Consider the following 15,807-nt stretch of genomic DNA (forward strand, 5'->3'; position numbering starts at 1 on the left):
TGCTTTCCTTTTCTGGCATCTAGAGGCTGCCCTCATTCCTTGGTCTGTGGTCCCTTTCCTCCATCTCAAAGCCAGCAGTGGTGGCAAGGATCAAATCCCTCTCACTGCATACTCTAAATCTCCTCTTCTACTTTTAAGTTTCCTGTGATTATATTAAGCCCACCTGGATAATCCAGGCCAATCTCCCTATTTTAGGATCAGCTGATTAGCAACTGAAATTCCCCTTTGCCACATAAAGTAACATATTTACAGATTCTAGGGATTAGGGCATGGACAGCTTTGGGAGAGTGATTATTCTGCCTACAATAGCTTTTTCTTTTAAGGGAACAAGTTCTGTTCTTAATACTCACCCTTCCCTACAACATATGGGTTCACTTTTTTTCCAATGTGAGACTGCTAGAAGAAAATGCAAAATCTGCACCCCTCAACCCAGACCCTTAAACAAGAGAAGTTTTATTGCTTTTAACGAAAAGTGTACTTGTTTCAGTGGTTATAATATGTGGCTTCAGGTAAACATGGGAGCCAGCTCTTGGTGGCCTCAGCAGACTGTTGGGGTCTCACCACACTCTCTTGTACTTGACACAGCTGTCTAGTCACCAAGGTTGACATACGGCCCTTGGAGCACAGCCAAAAAAGGGAACTTAAAGGCTGGTGTTGTGATGGGAGCTGACAGCAGGACCTATAGTCCCAAGTCCTACAGTTTCCACCCATCTTTGTTTTGGTCTGTTTCATAGGCTCTGCAGAGTTGGAAGTCTGCCAAGCAAATGGCCCCTAGGCACTTATTCACTGTTCAGCCAACCATGTGATGCAGCTGCCCTCCAATTGCTTGTGGGCCCGGAAGGAGATGGAAGCACCATTGGCTGGCTTCAGGCAGTCAAAAACAATCTGAGTTGAAACATTATTTGAGGTCCCAAGTAAGCCACAGGAGTTAAATTTAAACACAAAACAGGCATAGAGGGCCCAGGGAACAATATTCATCACTGTTCTTTGTCTTTTGCCATGCCATATCCTGTTATCTTTTCAGATTGAGAACGAGAACCATTTCCTTGGTTTGAAAGTCTGCTCCTACTTAGAGCAGCAGTGCCATGCCTTTGTGCATGGGTGCGCATCTGTGCGTGTCCACATGCCCTAAGCATTTGTAACGGCCTTGGGAAGAACACAGAACTTGACCTGGTAAGCTGGCTAATTACATAGGAAACGTAGACACAATAAGCCACCTAAACCAAGGACAGCCAGGGTGGAGCTGGCATTACTTATCTCACAGATTCATAAGCATGTATGGGCATCTCTATTCATCATCATACATGCTTATGAATGGGCCAGGAGATGGGCCCTGGAGCCATGAATACAAAGACAAGTACCTGCCTTCCAGAGCTTGTTGGTTCCTAAGGCAGCCACCGTGGTGGCCCTCAGAGCCCAGCACAGTGCCAGGCACCTGATAAGCACTTACTAAGTACCTGGAGGATGTTTTAATGTGAGAGGGGGGGACACTGCATCCCACAAACTGCAATGAAACATGCAGGCCCTCACACAGTACCGAACCAAGTCCTGAGAGCAGCGTACTCTTCCAGGGCGGAGGCAGCAATAGAGGAGCGTTTTGGAGCCGCAGGCTCTCAGCAGAACCCTAGGCAAAGGCCACGTGGGCACAAGAGGCACCTGGCGAGGCTTGTCACCTCAGTGGCCTTCATCTTCATGCATCACCGAAGTTTCCTCTCTTCATCTCATTCTCTTTGGCTCTTTGACCTTCATGTCTATGTCCTTCTTATTCATGAATCCTGAACAGCTAGTCATTTATTTTTGCAGCGGCTCCGTGCTGCTTAAAAAGTGCCACATCAACCACTAGTCCACTGAATTCCTAAGAGGTAACCTCCTTGGAAACAGCTCTCAGTGGGGCCAGTAAGCAAACAGACATGCTGTGTTCTGGTTGGATCGGATCGCTGGTGGGTTAATTCTGGGTTTGTCTGAAGAGTCAGCGGTTTACCCTGAAAAGCACTGTTTGTGGAAACTCCTGTGACCGATGATGATGATGGTGAGAACACACAATTGTACGTCCCTTGTATCAGGAGCATCGATATAACACTTTCTTTTTTACATGTATTAACGCATGTAATCTTTGCAACAATCCAATGAGTAGGTACTATTATTATCCTCATTTTACAGATGAGGAAAATGAGGCCCAGAGAGGTTATATAACCTGAGCAAGGCCACACAGCTAGAAAGTGGAGCCAAGATTTGATCCTGAGCCAGCCGGCTGCAGAGCTCTCACATCCTTAACACTATGCTATATGTTGTCCCAGTTTTATGTAGCAACATTTGCTTTTTATATGAAAATGTTTCGTCCATTAGGCAGAGGAAATGCTCCCCAAACACAATGCATATCTCTAAAAAAGGCCTGAAAATACATATCACGCCATTTTTGCAAACCACATTTGTTGTGAAGGCATGGGAACACAGTCACTTCTGCATTCCCACGTAAAGCCAGGAGAAAGTTTAATGGAGAATAATCTTGCATAAGCTAAGCCCTAGGGGTTGCCTGGTCATTCTATGGAGGCTCAGCCCCTGCAAGGACAGACTAAAAAGGAGGTGATATTTGAGCAGTATTTTTGTTTTCAATAATGGTTGATTTTTTTCTGACTATAAAAGAAAAATATGCTCTTTAAGATAACTTGGAAAATATTTTTAAAAAGAGAAAATAATCCTACTGCTTAAACTCTGTTAACATGTTATATTTTTTCACAAGTGTGTCTATGTTTTATACATAGTTTCAAAACATACTGGGTTCTATAGCCTGCTTTTTTCATGTCATATAATCTTGTTATATTTCTATATGCCATAAAAATATCACTTTAAGTAGCTTCTCAATCTCTATTGAAGGTATACATCGTACATAACCATTCCGTAACTGTTGAACGTTTAGGTAGTTTCCAGTTTTTGGAAGGGGATAGTTGAGTCATTTCCCAGCTACGAAGGGTGAGTGGGTTGCTCACAGGCAGACCAGCAAGGAATGTGGGGCCTCTGGGAACTCGTGCACAGTCCTACATGAGAGTTAGGGCACAGGCTATATTCTTTCTTCTTCTTTTTTCTTTTTCTTTTTTTTTTTTTTTTGAGACAGGGTTTCTCTCTGTTACCCAAGCTTGCGTGCAGTAATGTGATCACAGCTCACTGCAACCTTGACCTCCTGGGCTTAAGTGATCCTCCCACCTTAACCTCCTGAGTAGCTGGGACTACAGGCATATTCCACCATACCCAGCTAATTTTTGTATTTTTGTATTTTTTTTTTTTTTTTTTTTGTGGAGACAGGGTTTCACCATGTTGCCCAGACTGGTCTCAAACTCCTGGGCTCAAAAGTGCTGGGACTATAGGCTTAAGCCACCATGCCCAGCTGGCACACGCTATATTCTTTGTCTTTCATGGAAGCCAACATCCAGAAAACTTCAGTGACTTCCCTGAAAAGATCCCCAGCAGGATGATTCTAACAGTGAGTTGTCTCCTTTCTCCGATGTCTTAGTTTGGAGTTGCTTGAAAGCAGGAAAGAAATCCCAGGAAAGGAAAGAATAAACAGAGTATGACAGACCCAAGAAGAGACAAGAAAGGTGGGTTTCTAAGCTGGTCACCTGTAACTGGGTAACTGGGTAACTTAATCCCTAGTAGGGCTCTCTGAGAAACTGCAGAAAGTGTCTCCAGGAGACTTTCCCATTAGTTGAGGTTACCCCCAAGGAGCTCGCTCTCGCCACACTTCCAGGCTGTGCAGAGTGCAGGCTGAGGGGGCTTCAGAAGCCAAAGCCTTGAGACAGAAAAGGGGAGGTGTGAGAAGCTGGCACCCTGCTGTGTGTACCACAGTCTCCCACAGCTGGGCTGACACAGAGGGGTTAGGATATGGGGTGCACAAGCGTCTGCTGTGCCCACCCAGAGAACTGGGGGCCAGAGTCTTTCTCCCCTTTCCCCAGGAGAGAAATCACAGGAAACTGGCCAGGAGTTAAGAGAGTATATTTTTAGGAGCATATCTGGGAACAGAACATGCTCTTTTCCTCCAAGGAAGCAGCAACCAAGAATGAGCAGGTTGCAGAATCCGGTTCCTTATATATGACGCTAGGCCAATGCCATGCAAAAACAGACATTTCCTCAGTCCCGACTCTATGGCAAGCCTATGCTGAGATGATCAGGACGTCATTCCTGTCCCTGGCCTGGCTCTGGTCTGAGAAAATGCAGGCCATGCTGGCTGGGCAGCTCATTCTCAGTAGGGTATGACACTGTCCTGAGAAAACTCCTGGGGCCAGATCCTGCGCGCGAGGACTCTCCATTCATTATTTCATGCTTTACAACTCTTCTGGGAACAGACACCTTTCTGGAAATGGGGCTGAAGTTGTGGAGCTTGTGCATCATGTTAATACAATCATGATCACAGCACTGGGGAAAGCCAGTGACCCCTTCATCTGATGGAATGGGGATTTGTAAAATGTGCTCATTCCTTTTCTCCCAGTCTTACACAATGATTGAGCACCTACTGTATACCACACACTATTCTAGGAAAGAAGGAACCCTGGCCCGAGGAGCTCACAGTCACGGTGGGCTGAGGGCCAACTCTGGCCTCGCTCCAGTGATGAAGGAGCACCTCCAGGTGAGCCTCACACCACCACGGGAGACCAGGGAGGGCTTCATGGCGAAGGCAGTGCCAGACCTTTTTGTGGACAGATCTCTGCTCTTCTATCTCACTCACCACAGTTTGCAATTGTGCATCTGTGTGCATATCTGAAGGACACCTGTCTCCCCCACTATTTTGAGTAGTCCAAGAGGACTGAGGCCTTGTGCACCACTGTCCTGCCAGCACCTGACACACAATATGTGCTAATGCATATTTACTGAATGGATGAGGGGTCTGTCAACGCTGTCCCTGAGCAGTCTTCCCCTTCCAGCAGAGTCCCACATCCAAATACACAGCTCTCCCTTCTATACCAGAGCCAGGACGTTAACCATCAGAGGGTCTGGGCTTTAAGAAGAGAAGCTGGAATGGGGAAGGCTGAGGAACTGAGGCAGCAATGGAGGAAGCAGAGAGGGTGAGCATGTGTTGGTTCTGAGAGTAGGGGTTCAGGACACCGACTGTGAAGCATTTTTGCTTATAACTTAGGCCTTTTCAGCATGAACGACTAAGCCCTGTCGGCAACTGGAAATCTGTGGACTACTGCATTGGAAACAGCAAAACATTGCCAGTCACTGTGCAGCACAGACCCATTGCAGCACCCTGATTTTTTTCCCCTAAACTAACAATTCATGTTGACAGCAAATCTGTACAGAGAACCTATTAAAAGAAATTGTAGTAAATCGAAGATGCTTTAACTGCCTGTCTGACGTTCTGCTGATTGCATGCCTGACACTTCCACTATAGCTTCCTTTTGTACAACCTTCCATTTGATTCGATTCAATGGATAATTATTCAGTCTTGACTGTGTGCAAGGCAATGTGATGGGAGCCTCATTCCAGTTGCATCTTCTAGGCCTAGGGCATAATTTAGCTTGTACACAAAAATAAACATGCACAATATAAGCAAAGAGTGGCAAAGTCCATAAGAAACTATAAAAACCATTTCAAAGAAGATAACATTTTACCCATGTGAGCAAGTGTGGGGTAGCTGGTACAGACTCATTCATTTAAATGTGCACTTGACAGCACTGCTGACCAACGTTCCCAGGTCAGGCCCTGTGCTATGTCCTGGGGTAAAAGGGATGAATAAGAACCAGCCCCAGAGTACAGCATAGTACTCTATGGGAGCCTGGGGGTATCACTTAAGTCATCTGAAAGTGGAAATCAGGAGGGCCTCACGAGGGAGGAGATGCTTCATTTGCTTCTTAAAGGGGATTAGGAGTTCACCACGTGAAGAGGGAGCAAGACATACAAAAGGGCTGGAGACATGAGAACAGGGAACATTTTGGGGAAGGCTTGCCGGAGGGTAATGGAACTGTGGAGTGTTGTTAGAAAGTTAAGTCAAGGCCATACAAGCCAGAACATACCAAGTATGAGCTTAACCCTGAAAGCAATGGGGAGCCACAAGATACAAGCAGAGTTTTGGAAGTCTGTAGGATGGCTGGGAACAGGTTCCCTAACGGATCCATTCAAGCAGAAGTCTTCATAGGATGTATACTACCCTGATGACACAGTTTGAATTAGCCTGGGCTCTGGAGAAAGGTAGATCTTGGATTAATCCCAGCTCTGCCTATTACCTAACTTGTTCCCCCTTTAAAATGGGAATCATGACACTTACCTCACAGGTTTATAATGAAGCTTAGATGACAAAGCACATATGAAATGCCCAGCACAGTAGTGCATGCCTTTGTAAGCATCCTCTAACTCTTGGTTTACCCTTTCCCTACCTTTTCTCAGTACATGCCAACAACACATACAAACTAGGAGGGAAGGAAGGACTGCCCAGTGATGACCTAGTGGAATAAGAATGATTTGGCAAGCCAGCAGAGCTCAAAAACAAAGCTGGAGGAGAATTTAAGAAATTATCATCTATCTCCTTGTCTTGGGTTTCAAACAGATGCAAAGAGACAGCAGGGTGAAAAAGGGACTAGAAAAGGCCCATACAATGCTTCATGACATTAAAGGACATTTTGGAACAAGTGGCATGGTGAAAGTACCCAGGCAGATTGGAAAGGAATATTTTATGAGTGTTATGGAGTCTGGAAGCTGGACACCTGAGGAAAAATGAAGATAGTATGGTGATGGCCTGGGGGCTGTAATGGGTGGTGGTGCTGATAGTGGAAACTGTGTTGAGATTAAGTTTCAGAGGTGGCAAGAAGCAGAAAAAAAAACAGTGCTCAATTATCACAGCACCTGGACTGTGATCTCTAAATAAATATGAATGCTATTACCCACTAAAAGCAATCAGAGCTCCTTGGAGAAATGGCTGATTTTAGATCTAAAAATATACAGAACAAAAAACATATGAGAAGAGCCTGGAACCAGAAACCAGTAAGCAATAGATTTCTACTAGATAGAGTTGTATCAAAGAGGCTTCCACTGGCCAAAGACAGAAAAATTTGAGCATCAATAAGGATATGAGCAATGGACCAAAACACATAAAAAATATTTAAATCCATGAGTTAATAATGACACTAGAAAAACAATATATAACCCATTGCTAGCCACCTCTAGAGGATGCTAGGAAACCCACTCATTTTGAAAACTGGTAAGTAAAGGGAAATAATCTAACATTTATCCTATCTTTCTAAATCGAAAGGTATCTCTGGCTGGCCAAATACTTAATAAGGAAATGTTTATAAAGTATTTCAGCTAATAAATGATGACAGAATGCATGAATGACAATGACAGTATTACCACTTGGAAATCCCTAATGGATTAATTATCTAGGCAATGATCATCAATAGCTCCTAATATCACAAAAAGAGAGACAACCAGAAATAATGCTTCCCCACCCTCCCTGAAGTGACACACCACCATCAGTCCTATATCTACCCATCAGTTTTTGGGAAACGGAGGGGTCAGAGGAACATGTTAAATGACACCATCAAGGTACAAGTAGCAAAGTCTAGACTGTGGAAAACTCTACAGGTTTCTTTAACAAATATATTTTATGGCAGGATGTCCACCAGCTGCAATACATGGGCCTTATTTCAATCTTGATTCTAACCAGAAAAATAATGAATAATAAGTTGGGCATGTGACTCATGCCTGATGAAACAATCAAAATTATGAGACTGAATAGCTGAACATGTTAAGGAATTATTAATTTTTTTAAGTGTAATATAGTGTTTTTTAAAAAGGATCCTTCTTATTTTTAAGAGCTATAAATATATATGCTAAATATATATGCTAAATATATATGCTAAAATGATATATCTGGTAACCACTTCAAAATAATCTTCCAGCAGGGGAAGAGGATCAGATGGGAAGTGTGAATGAAACCAAGATTGGCCATGGATTGATCGTTGTTGGCTGCTGGGTGCATTGGGAGTGTATTACACCATTCTACCTTTGTATTTGTTAGAAGTTTTCCATAGTCAGAAGTTCTTTTTTAATGATACTTTAGAACTGGATTGTGGGGGTAAAGCAGAAGCGACACATAGGCTTGTTTTGTAACATAAGGAGGCAGATCAAGGCAAGAAGCTTTTCAGACTCAGAATAATGTCCATCTGAAAAAAATATTCAACATAGCAAGCACAGATTACTATATTTAATATATAATGGCTTTACTGCCAAAATCCATAATGAAAGTCTATCAAAGCCCCTAAGGAAAGTCAACAAATTACATTAAGTGGCAATTTGTGTAAAGAAAAAAATTATACTATTTAGTCAATATTGGAGAAAATATCCATCTCCACTGGTCTCCACTGAAATGTAGGTGAAACAGTGAAAGGGCTCTTTTCTATGAGTAGCAGCCCAGGGTCCTCTTACCACCTTCTTCCCTTCATATTGGCTCCACACACTTCCTGGATCTAAGGGCAAACACCGGCTCTGCTGAGGAGCCTCCAGGGGTTGCTTGTGACCTCTGGATTGCTCAAAGTCTCCTGCTTTCCCCCCAAGTTACTGTCTTCTCTGGCTGTGACCTTCAATACAAATGCCTTCCTGGAGGGGGCAAAGGAGTGGATTTGTGGTTTATACATTCATCCATTAGGAAGGGGCTGCTAATCTGTGATGACAGCACAACGGACCCCAGGGAGATGCTGTGTCTCCCCAGTACGTCTTCAGGGGAACCAAGAGGGCTCACACACCATGGCCATCCCTTGGGCTCCACTGTGGCTATAGGTTGCTTAGAGCCACCACGCTTTTTATTCCTTTATTAATTATGTGTGTTTTCAGAACCCGATCAATGAGCCCAAACCCATGTAACCTTTATTTAACCTGTCAAAATCTACAGGGAGGCATTTCAGCTCAGCCATCAACCCAAACATATGAATTTTCAAAACCATATTTAACCTATGGGTGGAATCTGAATGGAAAATCTTGCCAAGAACTTATGTGCACATCAATAAAACCCACCTCAGTTTCTGTTTTAATCTATTTATTCCAAACTATATGGGAGAATTGGAAAGGCCTATTAGCCTTTACTGATTAGGAGCTCTTACAGTAAGATACTTGTACTTTTCCTATATCCGTCACTAATCAGAATGACAACACCCTCTCTACTCCAGCTATGGAGTGGAGCTGGCTGTCAGGTCTTAGGAAAAGCAAGTAACAGGCTCATAGCTCACAAAGGCCCAAAGCTTCTTTGTAATGTTTCAGAACTCATGATTATATTTACCATTATGTAGGATTACAGAACAGCAAGCAGTAATCTTAGGTAGAGCTATTCTTCCATAAGTCCTTTACTCCTTCATTTCTTTGTTCATCTTCACCCCCTTCCCTCCTATCTCTAAATATCAGACACCCCCACCTACCCCCTATAGCTACCTCTAACAACAGTGCCACAATAAGGCAGGCCAGGATGAAATAAAAACCCTTCAAATGCAAGAGGAGGAGCACTCACCATCTCAGAAACTCAAACCCCAGAGACTAGCTGGGAGCCGGCCAGGGTGCCCCCAACAAAGAATCGCTCCCACCACAGCACATTCAACTTTGTCCAGGCTCTGACCTACCTTGAGGGCAAAGTGCCCCGCAGCCCATGGTCTAGGATTTCATGGCGATCATGGCATCTTCTGCTCAGAGCTGACCCCCTCCCTGTGGTTTCCTACACCCTTCTGCTTTCAGACCAACTGGAGGTCTGTGAAGCTATAGGATCTTCTCAAATGCTTCCCGAAGAGAATGCCTCCTGCTCAGCACAACTCTCAGCTCAGTGCGTCAGTTGCAAACAAGTGGCTGCCTATATAATTTAATACGATGCCACTGGAGACTCACAGACCTGCTGCAAAGCAAGCAGGATTCTGCCTCTGGCCTCTTGGCAACCTGAAATCTGAAGTGCCTGCTTGTTTCTGCTCATTCGGGGTATATACTTCAAGTTACCTGTAGAGCAGGGTAGGGGTGAAGGCTGGGCTGGGTACTCAAATGCTGGGGGCTATTGAGAAATGAGTCTCACCTGGGGGATCTGAAATTTCTTAGCTGACTCACAGACTCAAGGTCATGGGGATCTACAAAGGCAGAGGCAAGTTGTGGGTATAGCTGGGTGACCCCAAGGCCACATTGGACACAGAGTGGCTATGCTGTGCTCTTAAAGCTTTTGCTCAATTGTTGTGGGGAGAGCCTGTCCTATCAGATGAGATAACCTAAACCAGATCACGAAGATCTAACTACTAGTTTAGGTTGTCTCACCTGATAGGACAGGCTGTTCCCACAGGAGAGGAGGGTATTTATATACACTTTTCTAAGCACAAGTGTGGAATCTTAGGCATGCATTAAGGAAAAGAAGAAAACTTTCTCATTTTTGAATAACTGTCATTCTGGTCCTTTGGGTTTGCTGGTTGGTTGGCTTAATGCTAAGCCCTGCCTGGGAGGCAGGCCCTGGAACCGTACACCTGTTTCTGCTTGCAGATAAGGCAGGGAGATGAGCAGCACTGGCCCTGGGCTAAGTGGATTGCTCAGGTGCTAGGACCAATTCATCTGCACCCTGTTGGAGTAGCCCTGCAGGGACTCAGGACTGGTTCCCAGGATGCTGGATCTTGGGGGACTCAGCAAGGATGCCAACCACTGTGGTCTGTCCCCCAGGACCCTGTGCCAAAGTCACCTGCCTCAGGGGTGGGGAGAGACAGCAAGGGGACAAAAGTGGTCTTGCTGAGATTCAGACCTAGGGAAAGTCACTTTGAAGGAGGCACTGTGGCTAGAATCTAGCAGGGGACTCTTCATTCCTGCTGTGTCTGACCCTCAAGACCAAGGTGTGAAGTGTTCTCAGAGGGCTGCAGAGGTGCTCAAGGATGCTCAAGAGCCCTGGAGCTACACGTGCATATTCCAAGGCAAGGTACTTTGTGCACCCAAGTGAAGGGCAGGGTTAGGTCTCGGTGAACTGACACATAGACCTTCCTTGTTTAGTCCTCTTTAGATTGATAGCTTCTGATGATAGATGAAGGGTTTGTTTTGTTGGACTGGGGCAGGAGGGTGGTGGTGGCAGGAGACTATCTGGGGTACTTCACCCTTTTGGAAAAGGACAAAACTCGAAGTCTCCACAGATCCCCTAAAAGCCTCAGAAGGAGGAATCCTGGGATGTAATTACTGTGCTCCCCATGATCATTTGAAAAAGGGGCTCTTTCCATAACCATCAGCTTTATGGTGATTGTCTAAGAAGTACAATATTCTTCAAGGACCCAAAGGCTAAAAGGCACAGAGTATGCAAATTTAGCTAACATTCTTGGATTAATAACTATTAAGTAACTGTTAAGTTGAGCCTCTTGCACACATTATCTCATTTAATCTATAGGAGGCAGACTTTGTAAAAATTAATTTATGTCTACCTGACTAATGCATTAGAGTATGTAAAAGAGGAGTCTAGAAATAGCACTGTAGGACTGAACTAAAAGGTTTTGATTCATGGCAAAGGAAATTTAATTAAAGCATGTAATGTCAATTACTGTCATTCATAATCATATTATGCCTCCCCAGAAATAATACAGATATAAAAGTCTAGAGTTACCTGCATGTTTGATACAAATAGGATAAAATTATCTAGGTTCTGAAAATATCCAGATATCAGACAGAAAAAAAAAAAAGCATCTCTACCTAGCCTCATGTGTCATCAAATTTCATTAGGTAGGGACGTGAGCATCCAGCAGCAGGAAAACCCTTCCCTCCTCTGAGAGCAAGTCATATGGCTTTTGAAGGTGCCTGAAAATCTAGGGTTTAACATAGTCATGAGCTTTTAGCTGCTAGAGATGAGATGCTCTCCTTGTTTTGACAAGCTCCTAGGAGAAACCAGAGAACTCTCAATAAACTTCCACCAGTTTGGGGACCCTGTATAGTGATAAGGACCAGATCCTCTCATGGGCAGTTTTGAGGTCCAGTGGAAAGAAGGAGCCACAGGAAAGCAACTGGGCAAGAAAAACGCAGCACATTGACCAGGCCACAGCTAGGCCTCAACTGGTCCATCCAGGGTGTGATGGTTAATATTGAGTGTCAACTTGATTGGACTGAAGGACACCTAGATAGCTGGTAAAGTATTGTTTCTCGGTGTGTCTCTGAGGGCGTTGCCAGAGGAGATTAACATTTTGAGACAGTGGATTAGGAGAGGCAGACCTGCCCTCAGTCTAGGTGGGCACCATCTAAATCAGCTGCCAGCACAGCTAGGATAAAGCAGGCAGGAGAAGATGGAAGAGCAGACTTGCTGAGTCTTCCGGCCTTCATCTTTCTCCCGTGCTGGATGCTTCCTGCCCTCAAACATCAGACTCCAAGTTCTTCAGCTTTTGGACTCTTGGACTTCCACTAGTGGTTTGCCATGGGCTCTCGGGCCTTTGGCCACAGACTGAATGCTGTGGGTCTCAGACTGACCCACCACTGGCTTCCTTGCTCTTCAACTTGCAGACGGCCTATCGTGGGACTTTACCTTGTGATCATGTGAGCCAATTCTCCTTAATAAACTCCCTTTCATGTATGCTTATATCCTATTAGTTCCGTCCCTCTAGAGAACCCTGACTAATACACATGGGCATCCAACACCCTGAGGCTTCATTCTCTTTTCCCTTAATCACTTAGCATATGTAGTATTGGCAGACCCAGAGCTGAATAGTGGGGTTACCACAAGATCCACCAGATCAGCAAGGTCCTTGCATTCTTTGGATTACAGTGCAGTGGGGAAAACAGATATTAATCTAAGAAATATACAAATTCATAAATACAAGCAAAGTTCTACTGAGGCCTAGTTTCTGCATATCTGAAATAGATTTAGAGAATATCTATTCCATGGGGTCGTGGCAAAGATGAAATGAGTCAATATGTACAAAGCTCTTGACTTAATAAAAATTCTACTGGTACTACTATTATTCTTATTACTAATGAGTAGCTTCAGCTGCTACCAGATGTGTGACCTTGGGCAAGTTACTTAACTCTCTCATGTCTCAGTTTTCTCATGTTATGATTTTTCCATAATGATCAGTTTTAGTAAAATGGGATAACAAGAATTCTTCATGAAAAAGATTAAATGAGTAAATATGCAGGAGGGGTTTGGAACAATACCTGGCATATGGTAAGAATCTGATCAATGTTAGCTGCTAGTGGTGATTATTATTTTGCAAGAATCTGGGGAGTAGAATCCTAAGACAATACATCAGCTCATAATATGCTTACAATCTAGCTCAGAGTTTCTCAACAGAGGCATTATTGATCTTTGGACAGGATAATCCCTTGTTGTGGGGGGCTGTTCTGCACACTGTAGAATGTCTAATAGCATCCCTGGCCCCTACCCGCTAAATGCCAGTAGCATTCCCCCACTCCCACAGTTGTGACAACCAAAAATATCTCAAGACATTGCTTAGTGTTCCTCAGAGGAGAGGCTGGTGGGAGCAAAGTCATCCCCACGGAGAACTACTGATCTAACTGGGAAGTACCACATACAGAGAGGAAGAAAGAAGAATGCGGAGCTAGAACCTGTGGTAAAAGAGCAGCAGTAAGTCCATGAAGGGAGCTCATTGACAGAAACAGGGAGGCTTCCTTAGAAGACAGGGCCTTAAATGGTGCTTCGTGACCATTTTAAATGTATGTCCCGCCAGGTGCTGTGGCTCACACACATGTAACCCCAGTACTTAGGGAGGGTGAGGCAGGCGGATCACTTGAGGCCAGGAGTTTGAAACCAGCCTGGCCAACATGGCAAAACCCCATCTCTACAAAAATACAAAAATTAGCCAGGCATGGTAGTGCACACCTGTAATCCCAGCTACCCCAGAGGGAGGGTGAGGTGGGATAATCGCTTGAGTTGGAGAGGCAGAGGTTGCAGTGAGCTGAGATTGCACCACTGCCCTCCAGCCTGGGCGATGGGGAGACTCTGTCTCCAAAAAAAATAAAATAAAATAAAATAAAATAAATAAGTAAATGCCCCTTTTGGTAAACATAAAAATCTTTTTATTGAGATTGAAATTTCAAAACAAATTAAACATCATGCCTAAACCCAAATTAAAGCAACTATTGTATAGTGAATATTATTTTCCATTACAAACAGTTCCTTCCTCTCACTAAAATTCTGATAAATCTTCTTAGCTAAATGTCAACTCACAGTGATTTAAACAAGCTGGAAAGAGATAAAAGAGAGAAGGGAGAGGGGAGAGAGAACCTAGGTCATCCCTGAAGAACTTGAAGAACTTTGGAACAACGTCTGCTGACATCTCTGGAAATAAGTCTAAATTTTACCCAAGTGGTAGCAAGTCTGCTTTCAAGATAGACAATCATCCCTGGCTTCCAGTTGTTGTATCCTATTCCATCCCCTCCCCATGACATGGACCAGCTGACCCTCAGCTGTAACTCAGTTCTGCCTCATTTTCTAAGATCCATCTTACCTGAGGCTGACTTGGGCTCAACAGCATCACTGTCTGATCCCAGGGCACTGCTTCATTCCAGTAAACAACAGTTCTAATCCATTACCCAGGTTCTTATCACTGAAGTTCTCCCTTGGTCTCTGTTGATGAATCCCTGTCCAAGAATCTGCTGGGCACCCCATCCTAGAGAACTGCCAAGCACCCTTACCCAATGTCTGGAGCTACAACTACAGGGTGTCCTAAGCCTGCCTTTCTGGATATCTGAGCATCATCCCATCTAACTGCTGCTGCACTCATCTGCCCATGCAGACATCCTACTACTTTGTCTTGGATCCTTCTGTGTTGCCGTTGAATCTCAGAAGGATTAGCCACTGCTGCACCCATGCTGGCTAGGCTGCATCTTCACCATTAGCGTGCAGGCCAGCAATCCCAGTGCAATCCTAGCCTGGTGGAAGGGTCAGGTCTCTATGACCCCCTGCCTTCCTCATTCCATCTCAGGTAACTGGCCACGCTGCAACATGACCAACAGCAAATCCCAGTCTCTGAGTTTTGGTTATCTCTACTGTAAGGTAGTTTAATCAGACTGCAGCCCTGCACGTGATTCAATTGTAATTTATACACATTATAAACTGAGCACCTCCTATATGCAAGATACCCTGACAGGTGAGGGAAAGAGAGGAGAACTAATCATGAAGGTTTATTTTGTACCAGACATTGATTTCTTGCTTTACACAATTATTTTAACTCATAACAAACCCAAGAGGTAGATATATCATCATTAACATTTTCTGTATGGGAAGATTAAGTTCAAAGAGCCAGCAAGGCATCAGTCAGGGCCCTCAACAGGAGTCCCACTGACTTCAAACCTCATGTTCATTCTCCGACACTGGGAGTGGTCTTTTTGATGGGTGCCTGGAACGCTACGAGGTTTTTATCTTTTTCTTTCTTCCTTTTATAATTGTGATAATATATTGGGCATCTACCTTCAGAGTTAGTGACTGTACTCAGAGTACTCATACAAACTGCTCTCAGCATCCTCTCCCAGTTTTTTCTACTATTAAAATTCAGGTCACACAGAAGATGAAATGTGGAGTTCTCCAAACTCTCTCAAGGGAGCTGAGTACAAATAATTATTATAACTTTATGGGAGCTGCTGTCCCAGTGAGCAAGGCATGAGTGAGAGTTTAATTTCCCAGAAGGAAGTCAATGTACCCATACTGACTGGGACCATATCTGCAGGGCTGGGGCTCGGCAAGGTACTCTGGTCCCTCTCTCTCTGCTGAAGACATGAGGTATGCCAGGGATTGCCCTGGGTGAGCTACACACCAGCCCTGATGGGCTGCTGTTTATGAAAGGGATGTGGGGCAAGGTATTCGAAAACTTCACATTTGCATAATGAATTATC

The 15,807-nt window shown here is 44.3% G+C and overlaps 1 protein-coding gene across 2 annotated transcripts in view; it reads right to left on the reverse strand.

Moving 5' to 3' along the window:
* The window catches only part of LOC105486898 (parvin alpha), a 168,443-nt gene that overhangs the window by 75,456 nt on the left and 77,180 nt on the right, over positions 1-15,807 (reverse strand). Inside the window, exon 1 of one of the 2 annotated variants that reach the window (XM_011750005.2) lies at positions 9,594-9,636. The exons of the other annotated variant lie outside the window; for it this stretch is intronic. Within the exon in view, the coding sequence (XP_011748307.1) occupies positions 9,594-9,621 (28 nt within the window). The 5' untranslated portion in view covers positions 9,622-9,636. Of the gene's footprint in view, positions 1-9,593; positions 9,637-15,807 lie in introns of those variants that run through there. 2 annotated transcript variants of the gene reach the window in all.

This window comes from Macaca nemestrina, chromosome 12, assembly GCF_043159975.1.
Source record: "Macaca nemestrina isolate mMacNem1 chromosome 12, mMacNem.hap1, whole genome shotgun sequence".
Taxonomy (NCBI): Eukaryota; Metazoa; Chordata; class Mammalia; order Primates; family Cercopithecidae; genus Macaca; species Macaca nemestrina.